The following is a 17320-nucleotide window of genomic DNA, read 5'->3' as shown; positions in this document are numbered from 1 at the left end:
ATGCCGATAGCAATCACTAATTCAACCCATTGTGTTACAATCTAAACACTCCAAAATGTCAACTTGATGTTAAAATTAAATATATAGTCCTTCAATCATAGCCTACTTCATCAATAATGAAATTATTAGCATTTAATCCATTAATTTTTCTATTTCAAGAAATACGCAAGTAAAATCAAAATGTCACAACAACGCAGAAAATGGATTCCCGTAGTGTTGTGAAAAATACAACAGAGTCGAGAGATCAACCATAGAGCCAATGAATATTGCGGAATATTGGGACCAAATGTCACTTTTAATGATTCCTATTGGGCAAAAAAAATCTAGATAAATTCTATTGGTCAATAGATGTACCTAGGTCCTCCAGGAGGGCCTGGGTCAAAAATATAAAGAAAACCTCTCTAGTCTCAGTTTACACTAATTAAATAGATAGCTATCATTTATAAAAATTACGCAATAAGGCACTCGCCCCTTTGAAAAAACACATAAATTTAGTCTATGACCTTTAGATATAGCAACACTTCCATTTCCGCTTGTTTTGTCTTTGGTCTTGTAATTCGTTCGATCTCCGCCATTTTGTATCCTGTCTTGTCTACGGAGTTAACCAACCAAGCGTCGAATGGCGTTTTTGTAAAAGTGTTAGCTCTAATTCAGTGTTTGTGTGTTTAAGTGCTATCAAATTGAAGAAAGATAATACTCTTATAATATGGGCAGAGGAAGGTAACTAAACTTTACAATAATCAATTGTTTTTCCACTATGTGGTACTTTCATGACTGTGCGTGTTAATATTTTAGCGGTTTTGTTAATTGGCCTGTTTCTACGTTTTAATATTTAAGTATTCTAGTTAAATATGTTAATATACTATCACCAGGTATAATATTTAATCTATTAGGCATTACATTTGGTTTTATTGAGAGTAGGCATACAATTGCAACGTGCTCACTACTTTTTTCTCACTCAGGGATCGTAGTCGTGATAGGCGCCGGAGTCGTAGCCGGAGCCGGAGCCGCAGTCGTAGCCGCAGTCCTCGCTATGGTCTTGGTTCCGGAGGAGGCGGTGGCGGCGGCGGATATGGTGGCGGCGGTGGCGGCGGCGGCCGCCGAAGCAACCCAGGCGCCAGCCTACGTAAACCCAAGTGGGATTTGAGCAGACTGAAGCCCTTCAAGAAAGATTTTTATGTACCTCACCCTGACGTCGAAAGTAGGCCTGATTCCGAAGTGGAAGCTTGGAGAAGTGATAATGAAATTACCCTGAAAGGGCGTAACATCCCAAAACCAACGCTATCCTTCGACGAAGCCGGTTTCCCTGATTATGTCATGGATGAAATTGACAAAATGGGTTTTTCTAAACCAACTCCTATTCAAGCTCAAGGGTGGCCCATTGCTCTGAGTGGAAATGACATGGTCGGCATTGCTTCAACTGGATCTGGGAAGACATTGTCATACATTTTGCCAGCTATAGTTCACATCAACAATCAGCCTAAATCAAGCCGAGGTGATGGCCCGATTGCTTTGGTTTTGGCACCAACAAGAGAACTGGCCCAGCAAATCCAAGAAGTTTGTGACAAGTTTGCAAATACATCTAAAATTCACAACACCTGTCTATTTGGTGGTGCACCCAAAGGTCCCCAAGCTAGGGATTTAGATTCTGGTGTTGAAATAGTTATTGCTACCCCTGGAAGATTACTTGACTTTCTGGAAAGTGGTAGAACCAACCTGAAAAGGACAACCTATTTGGTATTGGATGAAGCTGACAGAATGTTGGACATGGGTTTTGAGCCTCAGATAAGAAAAATCATTGAACAAATAAGACCAGATCGTCAAACCCTCATGTGGTCTGCTACATGGCCCAGGGAGGTGCAGAGTTTGGCTTCTGAATTCCTCAAAGATTACTTGCAAATTAATGTAGGATCATTGTCACTCGCTGCTAACCACAATATTTTGCAAATCATTGATGTTTGTATGGAATATGAAAAAGAGACTAAACTTAGTACTCTTCTGAAAGAAATTATGGCAGAAAAAGAGAACAAAACAATTATATTCATTGAAACAAAACGTCGTGTTGATGACATAACGAGAAAAATGAAAAGAGATGGGTAAGTGTTATTACTGTTTATTTAGAATTCCTTTATAGTCGTTGACTACATCTTTAGTTATTATCAATTTACTGGTAGGCCACTGGAAGTATTTATTGATCTGTTCTTATCTTAATATGGCCAACAATTTGAATTTGAATTATGTCCCTTCCAACTGCAGTCAAACTGATGTATTTTAATGGATATGAATAACACTTTGTTTTCTTACAGTTGGCCTGCAGTTTGTATTCACGGTGACAAGTCACAACATGAGCGTGACTGGGTATTGCAAGGTAAGTTTTCTACATTTCGAAAGTAACCAACCAATTATTTTCTTTTATTTTGTTATTTGCAAATTAATCGATAGCTTGATCTAGAAGTTGCCAGAAGTAAAAGTGTGAATTGTTAATGTCACTTTGATAACGCTCAGTAAAAGAGATCTCAGTACTATTCAACATTTAGATATCTACTTGTAAAATATAAATGGCTGCCGAGAAGCGGCGTCGGACTGCGGGGATCACGAGCGCGCCAGTAGTGGTGCCCGATGTCACATGTCTGAAGGCGTGTCTGCATGTGCAGGCTGGAGGCTGCGGCCGGGCGGCGGAGGCGGCGGCACGCGCGTCCCGGCGCCGCGCCTGCTTCCGCGTCCGCACCGCGCCCGCCACTAGTTGACGGGGCAATGCCCTATGCGCACTGACTTGCCTCCGCGGCTAGTCTGAGCCGCTTCTCGCTCGTTCGGCGCCGCCTGGCCGCCTCGTGGCCTTGCGCCGTCGCCCTCGAGGCGGCGCCGGCGCCGGCCGGCTCCGTGGGGCCCCCACCAGCGCTCGGTGGTCAGCCCTCGTACTCGCCTCCGAGCCGCCGGGTGGCGACTTCTCGCTTGATCTTGTATTACTACGTGCGTTACACATTTTAATTATAATGATGGGATTAAGTATATAATTGATAAGGATGACGATTTCATAAGGGTCATTAGAAAAAATAACGATTTACGATTTATCTATGTCAGTAATAGTACTTAGATTAGAAATTAACGAGTTAACGGATGAATCATCTTCAATTCAATTGAAATGGCAAAGGATATCTTCGAAGCATTCTGAAAAGTTCGCGCGGTGTAAAAATAAAACCTACCTACCAGACTTGTAACTTGTTGTGTAGGGCGATTTGATATTGAAGAGCTTGGTGTTCATCAACATGATGTCTATTGTGGCTATTTTAAATTATTTGGAGAACCAACTGGAAGTCTTGGTATATTTTATGTAGAATAGTTGTTTATTTATCAGTTTGATACAATTTCATTCCATTTTGAAGTATTCATATCTTTGTATTTCTCTAGCATCACAATTATCATAATAATATAATATGTATTCTTCATAACTTTTTTCTTTTTATCTTCATTTATTCATAATAATATGTCTTGATAGTTACCATTACATACATTTATTTATTTTGTTAAAGGTATCTTATTTTTATGTATGTATTAAATATTTATTTAGCAAAATAGGCCATTATTATTGTGCACTTAATAATAAATTGCCTTTCTTACAGATTTTCGTAGTGGGAAAGCTCCCATTTTAGTTGCTACAGATGTAGCTGCTAGAGGTTTAGGTATGTATATCTCTGTGCAGTAATTAATACTAAGTCTACTAAGTATATTTATTATCTAAATCTGTTCTAACAATACTTGTTATGTTTCAGATGTGGATGACGTTAAGTTTGTAATCAACTTTGACTACCCGAGCAATTCGGAGGACTATGTGCATCGTATCGGTCGCACAGGACGTACTAACAAAACTGGCACAGCATACACTTTCTTCACCCCGTCAAACGCCGCGAAGGCCGCTGACCTCGTATCAGTATTGAAGGAAGCTAAGCAAGTTGTCAACCCAAAATTACAAGAACTAGCCGAAAGAGGTGGTGGCGGCAGCAGACGTAAGTTATTTTGTCGTCAGAAATGTTATGACTGACACAGATTTAGATTCTCTCGATGATATCAACATCACTATACAATAGAAACATAGGAACAAAGTATTTTTTTTGTTGTATGGAATCCAATCTGATTTTTCTGAACAATTGTTACAGGGCACCGCGGGCGTGGCGGCAGGTATCGCCGCGGCGGACGACGCTCACGAACACGCTCGCGCTCGCGGGACCGTCGCCGCCGCTCGCGAACACGCTCGCGCTCGCGGGACCGGCGCCGGCGCCGCCACAGCTCCTCCCGCTCGTCGCGCAGCAGGTCGTCGCGCTCCTCCAGGAGCCACTCGCGCTCCCGCTCCCGCTCGCGAAGTCGATCACGCTCAGGCAAGTGCAGCCCCGTCAAGGACACCACGCAGACGGCGCCCCAAGCGACGCCCCAAGCTCTCTTGCCCACGCCGAAACCGCTGCTACCCACTCCCATCGGTCCCCAGCTCCCCCCCTCCCGCGGCGCCAAACAGAACGGCCGGGGCCCCGCCACCCCGCCGCGCGAGGCCCGGCCGGCCCGGGAGGAGCCCCCCGGCGACTCGCTCGCGCTCGGGGCCAACGGCGCCCAAGATTTCAACCGGCAACAGATGCCGAATCAGATTCCGCCTCTGATGACGATCAACCCTCAGAGCGTGTGCGTCCCCCCTCCCATGAACGGCCAAGGTTTCGTGATGCCTCAGTTTTACGCTCCCGAGCGGTTCGGCATGATGGTGCCGAACTTTCCTCCGAGCGCCATGAGCGGCATGATGGCGGCGAGCGGAGGCTGGTCGGCGGCTCCCCCGCCCCCGCCCCCTCCCCCTCCCTCCGATCCCTCGGGCGGCGCGAGTCTCGGGCAGCGCGGCTCGGGAGGGAGCGGTCTCGAGTCAGATTCCAGGAAGCGCGGGCCGCGCGCCGGCGGGGCGGGCTCGGGCGGCGGCGGGCTGGGCGCGGGCGCGGGCGGCGGGCTGGGCGCGGGCGGGCTTGCCAGGAAGAGGTGCAGCAACCGCAGTTAAGGAACGGCTGGGACGAACAAGGATAGGCGCATCAAGCTCGTAAGCCTTGATAGGGTTACACTGGTTGAGGTGGCCCTTTTCAAGACTTGGAAGTCTGTGGGTAACAAACCATTGGACGTGGAGAGGGTCATTAATTATACGTATATTTTCTACTTTGCCGAACTTTAGCGCGAGAACGGTTTGTCCAAAACATATGAATTTGGTTTTATTCAATGCAGGATTAAGTGCCCTTCAACCGTCATGAAGACCACTTTTTGATAGGGTAAGTCCTTTACGCGGTATAACCGGAAAACCGAAAAAATGCCTCTTTCGGGGGCCCCCACCACTTAAGCACAACTCCGTCGAAGTCGAAAACTTAGGAGAGTCTTAATGGGCAACCAATGAAGCCATTAAAACAATAAAATCTTTTGTAGGAATTATTTCCGATTTAAAAGCTAATTCTACTGGACTAATATTACTGGGTGTATTTCTGGGTTTCAAGTGAGGATTCCAGGTCAAGCTTGCTTCCACCTTCAGACAAGATATATGATGCTTCTCCATTGTGGTTAAAGAATATTTTAATGTTAAATGGGAAAAGCTAAGTAAATAATAAAAAACTCATTTATTTATGCAAGTGGCTACCATACCACTGCTTCTGGACAAAAATAATAATGCGATGCTTGAGTATAAATGGATGGAGGTATACTGTTATATATAGTTATTTCTGTGAGACATATTGAAAATATGTTTTGTCCAATAATTACTTTATCTACCTCTGAATTTAGAATTAGAATTTAATCAAAAGACAAATTAATGTGTTGTGTATAAACAATAATGAACATATTGTTAATAGACATTCTCAGCTGACCAAATCATGCAAGACAGAAACTACAATAGTGTGGCAATAGCAAGGTCATATCAGTGACTCAAGATATTTTTTTATGAAGCTGACATCAGGGTTAATTATCTACTAATGCTGTAGTGTAGCTAAGGGCTTTTCAAAGTGTATACTGGAAACAAAACATACTTTATCACGTTCCATTCATTTACAGATAGCTTAATTATTTTACCAAATAATCAGAATGTTGTAACTTTTTAAGGATGTAAAGTAAATAGTAAATAAATAAACTATAGTNGACCGCCGGCGCCGAGGAAGAGGACGCGACCGCGCCGAGCACGGCTCGGACGACGCGGGCGACGGGGGCCTCGGCTCCCAGGGGCTCGGCTCGCAGGGCCTCGGCGGCCACGACGGCGGCGGCCTGGGCCGGCCCCCCGGCTACGGATACTCCTCTGGCGGGCTCGACGTACCCCATGGGAGCCTCCTGCCGCGCATGCTTCCGCAGAGCGCGGTCGGCGACTTCGGCGACCAGGGTGCTAATTTTGCGGCGTTCGGGTCTTACGGGTCCAGAAATAACCAAAAAATGGATAACGCCAATTTTAACGATCAGAGTTATAACGACGCCGGATATAAGAACGTGATGGACTACTACGGGCCTCAGAACGTCGGTTCGGGCTTGGCCGTGGGTATGGATCAACCTGTGCAGAACGGTGCGCTGGCAAATGGCTCCATGGGGTACAATAACCGCCAGAGGAATCGCCGTCGGTGAAAATACAGAGGTTTGTTACATTCAAACCAATGCAAACTCACCTCTATCACACACTCACATTTTTCAATAACTTTAATCGCTTGTATTTTCGATGAGTCGCCAATTTGGCATTAGAACTGCCTACTTCTGGGATTTCTAATGTCATACATATATTCAAATTCCAAATCGTAAATATGCTGCCCATGAACTACTAGGTTATCTTTTGGTGTTGTCACTACCCATGAACTAGGATATCTTTCTGTGTAGTTATGTAAATAATAAAGATGGATTGATAAAGATTTTTCTACTGGAGACTGACGATCTCGACATTACATATACATTTTTGTTTTGTTGGCATCTCTTCAACACCTCTCCTTATACCTTACAATTTGCATTTAAGATCGATGACATGGACATGGGTCTAATTTTGATTTATTTTTATTGCAGAAAACGGTTACAATGGTGACTCACGTCGGCGCAGAAGACGCTAAACTAAATTATTGTTGATGGACTGAAGAACAAATTGATAGAAGTTAAAATTGAATGTATGGTAGAATTCCATTCCATGTCGATATTTATGTACTTTGTGAAACTCAATCATATAATCTTTTTCTTTCCTACAAAATTAATATAATTGGGTCAAGTACTAAATAGGCTTCAATTGTAAAACATTAGGTTATTTTGCTTAATTATTATCTCTAAGCCATTTTTAGTTGTGTAGTTAATAATACGATACCAATTTATCTTGCATTTGGGGTGCAGCAGCTAGATTTATACTTTTTCTGATGATCAGGAGCTATTCAAAAATTTGTATGCTAAGCCCATCAGTCCATTATGGTTTAAATATACCTAGAGGTATCAATTTATTCGTATTCATTATACTTTACCTTATAAGTACCACTTTTCATCTTGTGCATCTAGTTTAGAGAACTTTATATATAAATGAATATTCAATTACAAGTTTTGTTCAAGCACTGCAAAAGTTATGTCATCATTACGATCCGACTCTTTATATTACTGTTAAATAATAGACATTACATGGCTTCAAGTGTATGTTATGTAGCAAAACTCGGGCATGTACCTATTTTATAATCTCCATTTAAAATATTGATTTAAAAGTTGTAATACATAGTATAATGTTTTTAATGTAAGTGTAATAACTAAAAGGTGTCATTTGATTTGTTTAACTGTCGAGTTAGCATTTTTTTCAGTTAGTATTATGTACCTAAATTACTTTGTCAAAACATTTAATTATAATATTGTCTAAAAATAATCTTGGAGTCGGCATTACTTTGTAAATAATAATTAGTATACAAACCAAACTTGGTTTGATGATTCATGCAATGAATACTTAGTCTTTGTCGTATTATGAATCTATATTTTGTAGTTATAATCTCAGTGTAAAAATGGACATTAATAAATTTTACACGACGTAATAATGCTTTTCATTTAAAAATATTTTATCCACATCAGGAATATAATTTCAGTAGGTACACAGTACACACAGTTCTTGTAAAATCATTTCTGCCTTTATGGTATCAACTTCTACACGATTACAAAATAAAGGTTACAAGAAAACAGGCAGGCATTTCCACACAACTTTCCCTAACAAACTTATGGGGCAGGGCATTTTCACAACTTTCCCTAACAAACTTATGGGGGAAATCCCCAAGCACTTACACTTACCAGTGAGACTAGCGCATAACTGGCTTGCTTATTATTTACTTGGGGCGGGATTATATAATTGGGCTGCTGGTATGTACCTACCTACACATTTAATGGTTTCTAGCCCTGGATCGATCTATTCCCTGTAGTCCCCTCAAGGATGACAACTATTCCCAATTGTCACCCACAGTGCCAGAGGTTACTATCCTACTAATATTATAAATGCGAAAGTTTGCATGTCTGGATGTTTGTTACTCTTTCACGCAAAAACTACTGAACGGATTTTGATGAAACTTTATAGTATTATTGTTTATAACCCAGAATAACATATTATTATAGGCTATAATTTATGATGATCTGTGACAAACGAAATTTCTCGCAGGTGAAGCCGCGCAGAAGCTAGTTGGGAATAATCGAGCCAGGATAGCGCTAAATTTGGGACTCGAACTCAATTTTCTTTTATGAGCTAGGGAGCTTAGCTAGCGAAATTCCGGCGTGAATCTGAATTCGGACCGAGATGTCTGCAACAAGATTGTGGATACCGTATCGTTGAGCTGTGCCGTGCAGGGAAAACCGTGAAGAAACAGTATTAAAAGCGTGAAAATAAAATTAAGCTATTACAGTTATAATGTATATTGAATATTCCAATAAAATTTATAGCTAAACAACAAAATAAAATGGACGGAATGTGAGATTCTCAATGAAGTACAAGCTAAATTTACAATGTAGCTTAAATGTAAATCAAAGCAAGTCTCCTTAGAACTAATAACACGTAGAGCTTTTCGGGGAAACCGTTTCGCCCTTACGTGATGTAAAAACAGGATTTATTCTTATTTACTGGAATATAGTTGGTACATAATGTCATTTTGCGTCATAGTGTACACACAAAAGAAAGAGTGTACTTTTAATACATTGAAACTAAAGTACTCGTAATAGAGTCTAATGAATAAATTAAGAAAAGTAAAGAATAAACTGATTTATTTCAGCATTGATTTCTTCTCACTTAACATCAGGTGTGATTGCGATTAAATACCTGCTGTTCTGCATAAAAAGTTTTGAAGTACCTACCTCTAAACAAAATCCGTTACATATTGACATTATGACACCAAACTATACATAGCAATGTTAAAAGTAGCATCAGCTATTGTTAGGTAACGCTTGTCTGTATAAAAATAGCTTTGCATATTAATATAAATAAGCACAAAAAAAGAACAATAAAGTTTTAAAAGACCTAGAATATTCATCAATACATTGTCATGATCATTGAGATTTTATTGAAAGAAATTAATATAATACATCTTTGCACATAATATTGTACTATCCATAGTACTTAAGTATAAATATACATTTAATAAAACGTACTTAACTGATCTATACATATTGTAATAATAATAACACACAATCTTGGCCTTAAAGTTATTTGTAAAATCATAATTTTACAGGTGGGAATTACATACTGATTCCTAATGGTAAATATCGAAAAAAGACTGCAGATTATTTAAGTTTAAAGTGGATTTATTTAGGTTTATTAACTATTTTGTGATAAAAATATTTTGGTAACAAATTTTGTAATTGCATGTAAAACATATTTTATATTATGGAATGACTTTATCCAACTATAAATAAATCAGCGATTTTTCTTGCTGGCACAATATCTTAATACAAGTTACAAGTAATACTTAATAATACTAATTAATTAATTGTAAAATTAGGCCCGCACTATACAAGCTATTTTAGGCATAATATTATCAAAAATAAGCGCAAGTGTCAGATGAATATTTCCAAAATGGCTATTATTATTTAATTTTTATAATAATAAAAGCGGCAATGCTGGAGCATTTTTTTTAAAATTAAGTAATGTGATGTAAATAAGCATATTTAAATGACCAAATTCATAACACTCGGCTTCATACCTTAAATACATAAATTCATTTGCCTAACACAGTGCGGGAAGACTAATACAGAGGCAGTCAAAATAAATGCGATACGATGACGACATATCAAGTAACTTATCTATAAATTGGCTAATTAAGGTTCATTACTTTTATTAAGAAATTAGAGAAAGTAGTGAAGCCATTTCAAATGGCATTATAGACAGAAAGTAGGCCGTGATTGCTCAAGAGGATGCGTATCATCACTCTTATAGCTTACAAACGAAGACATAGACCTTGAGGGTTACTCCGAAACGCCGTTTACGTAGCTTCGGGTCTATCTGTCACCGTCGCTCATGCTGGCACCTCGCTTTGCGTGAGAGGGATCGCAACATCCAAAACTTAGAATAACGTTTTTCGGAGTACCCCGCTTACCTGATAATCATCGTAGCGCATTCGCAGACTAAAGATAACCTATATTGGGTCGATGTTAATAAATCCAGCTGACCGGCACCCATTGGTGGTCGGTGGAGAGAGCGTGCAGGGCGTCCATGATCTTTGAGTAGGTGGTATCGGCGTTGTTGTTTGTGATCACGAAGTCGATGTACTTTTCGTACTGCCGGTGGATGCGAGCGCTCTCTTCGAGCGTCTGTTTCATGTCTTCTTCCTGTTGATATTGAGGTTATAGATTTATTAGCATGCAGAGGGTTGTGGTCTAGCGCTTGGGCAGTTGTGACTCTTTCGACTGGGAACATGACATGTGAAGGGACACACACGAAGAGTCGTAGTTCCCAGTTTAATTAGACAATCAATTGCAGTGACTTGACTACTTGGCAAAAAAGTTTCCAACTAAGCAGTCAGAATCTATTATGGCTTCTCATAGTGGTGCGTCCGAATTTATAGTTATTTAAATCAGTGCAGTGTTTTATCACGGATTTAGCTAGTGAATACTTCGTTGCTCTTCAAACAAAAAAATGATTTCGTTGCGACGAATAGATAAAATCTAGTGTTTTGTTAAAGCGAGTGCTGTAGGGTCGTACTTTTTTTTTGAGAATACGTCTGTTATTTCGTCGAAATAAGCATCAAATTCAAAAATGCCAGTAAAATTTACATTATACCAATCAATATAATAAACATAATGTGACAACATATTATAACATATTTTATTATAAATCGTGTAATACAGTTTGCTAAGAACAAAGCTAAAGTTCTCTAGTATAAGTGCTATCTATCTATTTAGCATGCAAACTACGCAATATCTATAACACGGCATCTTACCTCGTAAAGCGACGCCAACGATTCCAACGTGCGCGCGCGCCGAGAGCTGTAGCGGATGGAGCTCTGCCGGTCAAACTACGCCAAGGGACAAACAAAATAAAATAAACGCATGCTAAAGTCAAATAAAACAAAAATTATTGTATAAACATAAATAAAAACTTCATAATATAGTAAGCTGTAAGAAGTTTTACCGTTTCTTCTTGATATAGGCACATAAGGCATGAAATAGCATGATTATTTTACTTGATTTAAATTCAGCATGATCAAGTTGTCTGAGGGCCAAATGTTATTTACATTTTCTTACAACTTAACTATATTATACTAATACAATCTCTATTACAGGCAAGGAATTTGAATTCATATTTAAATCTAAAATATCAGGTACGGAAATAAAAATAACGCAATCAATTCAGACACAGGAGACCACAAAACTAAAGCTTTAGCAGCCAATTTATCATATTTTTATCTAATAATTTTCTATCATCCAATCACAGGCATAAGGTCGTCCGCTCAAACAATATGACAATAAAATTTCTAATTCTCTTTAATAATTAAATTACTTTCGAGCATCTCAACGAAAGACCTAAATTATTGGTCTTATATTCTGCAGTCATGCGACAACAACGCTACAATCTCAACTGCTAACCCTTAACCAGGCGCAAAAAAAGTATATGGTTTTCAACCGTATCTCGCGAGCGATAAGGATGGGTAGCTTGGGGTCATTGGACAAAATTCTACGTGCTCACGGACCAGGCTTTACACGACATTAAGTTCAAATTGATGTGGGCTCTATTTAACCAAGGCCTGGTTAAGGGTTAAAGACTACAAGAAAGCGTCTTACCGTCAGGTTTCTGTTCGAAGCGTAGGTCAGGTTACGTAGTTGTTCGATGCCGGGCGCGCCCACCATCACTACATATGGCAGGAATTCGCTGCTGTTGTGAAGCAGTTTCAGCGACTGCGGGGCGCAGTCTAGGATGCACATTTTGCCTGAAAATAGACCCTATGTTAAGGCATGAAGATTCTTTTTAGGTTAAATAAATAAATAATAAATATCCTTAGACATCTTACACTGCGTTTCTAGTCCCAAACTAAGCAATGCCTGTACTATGGGTACTAGACAACGGATATAAACATTAAACATACTTAAATACTTTTTTTTTGTAAATATATACTTATTATACATAGAAAACACCCAGTCCAATACAAACAAATATGTTCATGCACACAAATGTTTGTACTGTGCGGGAATCGAACCCGCTGCCTCCGGAATAGTAGTCCGTTTCGAACCACTACACCAAACGGCCGACGGTTTCAAGGGAGTTCTAATTATCCCGATTGCTGGTGACAAGTCTATTCTTCGCTAATTCCAGAATTAATGAGAGATATGGTTCGATTTGATATCATTTTGGGTACTCTGCACCAGGGTGTAAGAATTATTTTCTACAAAATATAATATCCACTTCTTTCCGTATGTAAGAAAAAAAAAAGTATTGCTAGGAGATTTCTTCATGTGCTTAGTTGCCTGTCGAGGGACTTGGTCAAATTGCAGCTTAAAATTTTGTATGCATATCGCAAGACGAGTCAGTTTCTACCCGATCCGGCGTTGGGCTGGTTTGTTACCAGGTCGACCATCGATGAAATAACCGGCTCGTCAACACACCCACTAACATATTATTATTAATTATTCTCTTACCTTCCTTGATTACAGCCCGTATAGAGTCCAGATGCGTCCCATAGAGGTGTCCGTTGTGTTCTCCGTACTCCAGGAAGCGGCCGGCGTGCGCGTCCCGTTCCATTTCTTCCCGGGACACGAACCAGTAGGACTGGCCGTTTTCTTCCATGGGCCGAGGGGGGCGTGAGGTATCTGCAAGTAATAGTAGCTTGCTTGAATTCTCAAAATCATGTAAATAGGTTGCAAAAAAAAAACTTAACCCAATAAACGGGCATAGTAAGTTAAATCGTTTTTGGATCTTAACTTCACAGTATGGAAAGTATGATAGGATACATGTTCACATTGCTAAATGAAAGGTTTTTAAGACAATTCTGTACTGAGTGAAAAGAGTTGTCTATTTTACCTTAACAAAGATCTTAAGGATTTGTATCGCTGCAGGAAGTACAATGTTTGCGATAGTTATTGCGACAGCTTTCGAATCGAGTTGCCGTTGAGTAGCTACACTTATGGGGTGGTATGGTGGAGAATTCATATTTGTAAGTGACGATAGGCAAGTTCAATAAATACGGCAAGGATGAATACGATGCTAGTCGCAACCAATCTTCTAGCCACACTTACGCGGCACGACGGCCCCGAAGCGGTCCGGGTGGTCGTGTATCATCTTGTTCTTGAGCGTGCGCCGGCCCACGCCGCGCGTGCCCACCAGCGCGAGCGTGCGCCGCAGGAACGGCGGAGTGCGCGCCACCTCCTCGTACAGCGCCAGCTCCGCGCCCTCTAGCTTCACGCTGGACCGGGACTCGTAGATGGACTTCTTGTATCACGCAGGCGAAGCCGCAGGCAAAAGCTAGTCTTATACGCTAGCCGCAACCAATCTCCTAGATAAACTTATGCGACACGACACTTCCTCATACAGCGCTAGCTCCGCGCCCTCTAGCTTCACACTGGACCGGGACTCGTAAGCCAGTCTTGTAAATACGGTAGTCGCAACTAGCTAGCTGACTAATGTGGCGTGGCACTACAGTCACAAACCAGATCGGATGGTAGCACGAGCGTGCGCTTCAGGAACGAGAGTGCGCGCAACCCCTTTATACAGCGCCAGCTCCGCCCCTTCTAGTTTCTAGCTAGGTGGAGACTCGTGAAGAACTTCTGTTCTTAGCTAACTTATCTTCTAGCCTCACTTACGCGGCACCACGGCCCCGAAGCGGTCCGGGTGGTCGTGTATCATCTTGTTCTTGAGCGTGCGCCGGCCCACGCCGCGCGTGCCCACCAGCGCGAGCGTGCGCCGCAGGAACGGCGGAGTGCGCGCCACCTCCTCGTACAGCGCCAGCTCCGCGCCCTCTAGCTTCACGCTGGACCGAGACTCGTAGATGGACTTCTTGTATCACGCAGGCGAAGCCGCAGGCAAAAGCTAGTCTTATACGCTAGCCGCAACCAATCTGCTACATAAACTTTTGCGACACGACACCTCCTCGTACAACGCTAGCTCCGCGCCCTCTAGCTTCACGCTGGAGTCTGGACCGAGACTCTCAAGCTAGTCTTGTAAATACGCTAGTCGCAAGCGCAACTAGCTAGCTGACTAATGTGGCGTGGCACTACAGTTACAAACCAAATTGGATGCGCACGCTCGTGCTACCGCTTCAGGAACGAGAGTGCGCGTGACATCTTTGTGTAAAGCTAGCTCCGCCCCTTCTAATTTGACGCTGGACCAAGACTCATAGAAGAACTTCTGCTCCTAACTAGTCTCCTAGCCACACTTACGCGGCACGACGGCCCCGAAGCGGTCCGGGTGGTCGTGTATCATCTTGTTCTTGAGCGTGCGCCGGCCCACGCCGCGCGTGCCCACCAGCGCGAGCGTGCGCCGCAGGAACGGCGGAGTGCGCGCCACCTCCTCGTACAGCGCCAGCTCCGCGCCCTCTAGCTTCACGCTGGACCGAGACTCGTATATGGACTTCTTGTATCACGCAGGCGAAGCCGCAGGCAAAAGCTAGTCTTATACGCTAGCCGTAACCAATCTCCTAGATAAACTTATGCGACACGCCACCTCCTCGTACAGCGCCAGCTCCGCGCCCTCTAGCTAGCTTCACGCTGGACCGAGATTGGTAGACGAGCTCTATTTTTCTCACTCGCAGGTACACAAACTTCTCATTTCACGCAGGTGAAGCCGCGAGCAGCTAGTCTTGTTTAATACACTAGTCGCAAACAATCTCCTAGCTACACAAACGCGACACGACCTCTTTTTACAGCGCTAGCTCCACCCCTTTTAGTTTGACGCTGGACCGAGACTCATAGAAGAACTTCATTTACCACGCGGGCGAGGCCGCGGGTAAAAGTTAGTCTTTTATAATACACTAGTTGCAACCAACCTCCTAGCTACACTTACGGACGAAGGAGTGCGCGAAACCTCTTTATACAGCGCTAGCTCCTCCCCTTCTATAGTCTGGTCTGTGAGCACGTAGAATTTTGTCCAATGACCCCAAGCTACCCATCCTTATCGCTCGCGCGTAATTATGTTGCTGTCGCGCTCGCACACTCACTGCGGGCGCCCGTCGCACAGTCGCGACAGCAATATAATTACGCGCGAGCGATAAGGATGGGTAGCTTGAGGTCATTGGACAAAATTCTAAGTGCTCACGGACCAGGCTTTAGTTGCAACCAACCTCCTAGCTACACTTACGGACGAAGGAGTGCGCGCAACCTCTTTATACAGCGTTAGCTCCGCCCTTTCTAGTTTGACGCTGGACCAAGACTCATAGAAGAACTTCTGCTCCTAACTAGTCTCCTAGCCACACTTACGCGGCACGACGGCCCCGAAGCGGTCCGGGTGGTCGTGTATCATCTTGTTCTTGAGCGTGCGCCGGCCCACGCCGCGCGTGCCCACCAGCGCGAGCGTGCGCCGCAGGAACGGCGGAGTGCGCGCCACCTCCTCGTACAGCGCCAGCTCCGCGCCCTCTAGCTTCACGCTGGACCGGGACTCGTATATGGACTTCTTGTATCACGCAGGCGAAGCCGCAGGCAAAAGCTAGTCTTATACGTTAGCCGCAACCAATTTCCTAGATATACTTTTGCGACACGACACTTCCTCATACAGCGCTAGCTCCGCGCCCTCTAGCTTCACACTAGACCGGGACTCGTAAGCTAGTCTTGTAAATACGGTAGTCGCGACTAGCTAGCTGACTAATGTGGCGTGGCACTACAGTTACAACCCAGATCGGATGGTAGCACGAGCGTGCGCTTCAGGAACGAGTGCGCATAGTGACCTCTTCGTATGAAACTAGCTATGCCCCTTATAGTTACTCGCTGGATCGAAACTCGTAGACGAACTTCTTAAGCTACTCTTGTATAATAGGCTAGTTGCAACCAATCTAGCCACACTTACGCGCCACTATGGCTCCGAAGCGGTTCTAGTTTCTCGGTGGATAGAGACCGGTAGACGAACTTCTGCTCCTAATAAACTAACTAGTCTCCTAGCGACACTTACGCGGCACGACGGCCCCGAAGCGGTCCGGGTGGTCGTGTATCATCTTGTTCTTGAGCGTGCGCCGGCCCACGCCGCGCGTGCCCACCAGCGCGAGCGTGCGCCGCAGGAACGGCGGAGTGCGCGCCACCTCCTCGTACAGAGCGAGTTCCGCGCCCTCTAGCTTCACGCTGGACCGGGACTCGTAGACGAACTTCTTTTTTTTCTTGGATATCTGTTGACAAAATAGTTTTTATATGAGACTGGCTGGAAGAATTGCTGATAGTGGAACTCCTTTTTTTTCTTGGATATCTGTGGACAAAATAGTTTTTTATGACACTGGCTGGAATAATTGCTGATAGTGGAACTTTTTGGGCATCTTAAAACTAGATGCGTATAAAAGTGCTTGCGCCACTTTAAAATACTGTGGGCGTGGCACTGGATGCAGGCAGCATAGGATAGGTCGTTATGGAAATCGTTGGGGGAGGCCTTTGTCCAGCAGTGGACGTCATTTGACTGAAACGAACAAATGTAGGCGCACAACCTGTAATTTTTTTATGTAATTGTGCTACTGTACTTATTCATGCAGAGATTTGTTATTTCCCACTTTTTTTTAAATAAAGTTTCAAGAACTTTAAATAGAAGTTTGTTGGCGTGTATTTAAAACCAATCAGAAACAACAGAAAGTTTTTTCTATAATATAAATGGAAGAAAAGATATTTTTTCAAACAAAAAAAACTATTCAGTAACAATAATAAATTGGAACTAACGAGCAAGTCTTACAGCAGC

The 17320-nt window shown here is 42.8% G+C and overlaps 2 protein-coding genes across 2 annotated transcripts; one reads left to right on the top strand and one right to left on the bottom strand.

Annotated features, from left to right (window-relative positions):
* The first annotated feature begins 555 nt into the window (after window positions 1–555).
* Window positions 556–8000, top strand: LOC114366546 (ATP-dependent RNA helicase dbp2). Its single transcript, XM_028323460.1, has 7 exons — window positions 556–720; window positions 963–2096; window positions 2307–2368; window positions 3621–3680; window positions 3771–4004; window positions 4155–4373; window positions 7039–8000. The coding sequence occupies exons 1-7, from the start codon at window positions 707–709 to the stop codon at window positions 7080–7082; spliced, it is 1767 nt and encodes a 588-aa protein (XP_028179261.1). The 5' UTR covers window positions 556–706; the 3' UTR covers window positions 7083–8000.
* Window positions 8001–8873: 873 nt separating this feature from the next.
* vari (MAGUK p55 subfamily member vari) lies at window positions 8874–16766 on the bottom strand (the record flags this gene model as incomplete). Its single annotated transcript, XM_028322367.1, has 5 exons — window positions 8874–10794; window positions 11406–11480; window positions 12247–12392; window positions 13099–13269; window positions 16556–16766. Coding segments are annotated over 5 exons (780 nt in total), but the record flags the coding sequence as incomplete, so codon positions are not given.
* Window positions 16767–17320: the final 554 nt, after the last annotated feature.

This window comes from Ostrinia furnacalis, unplaced genomic scaffold, assembly GCF_004193835.3.
Source record: "Ostrinia furnacalis isolate ACB-3 unplaced genomic scaffold, ASM419383v2 OfSCF0069, whole genome shotgun sequence".
NCBI lineage: Eukaryota > Metazoa > Arthropoda > Insecta > Lepidoptera > Crambidae > Ostrinia > Ostrinia furnacalis.
The sequence above is the reverse complement of the archived record's forward strand: the minus strand, read 5'-3'. Positions and strand labels throughout refer to the sequence as shown.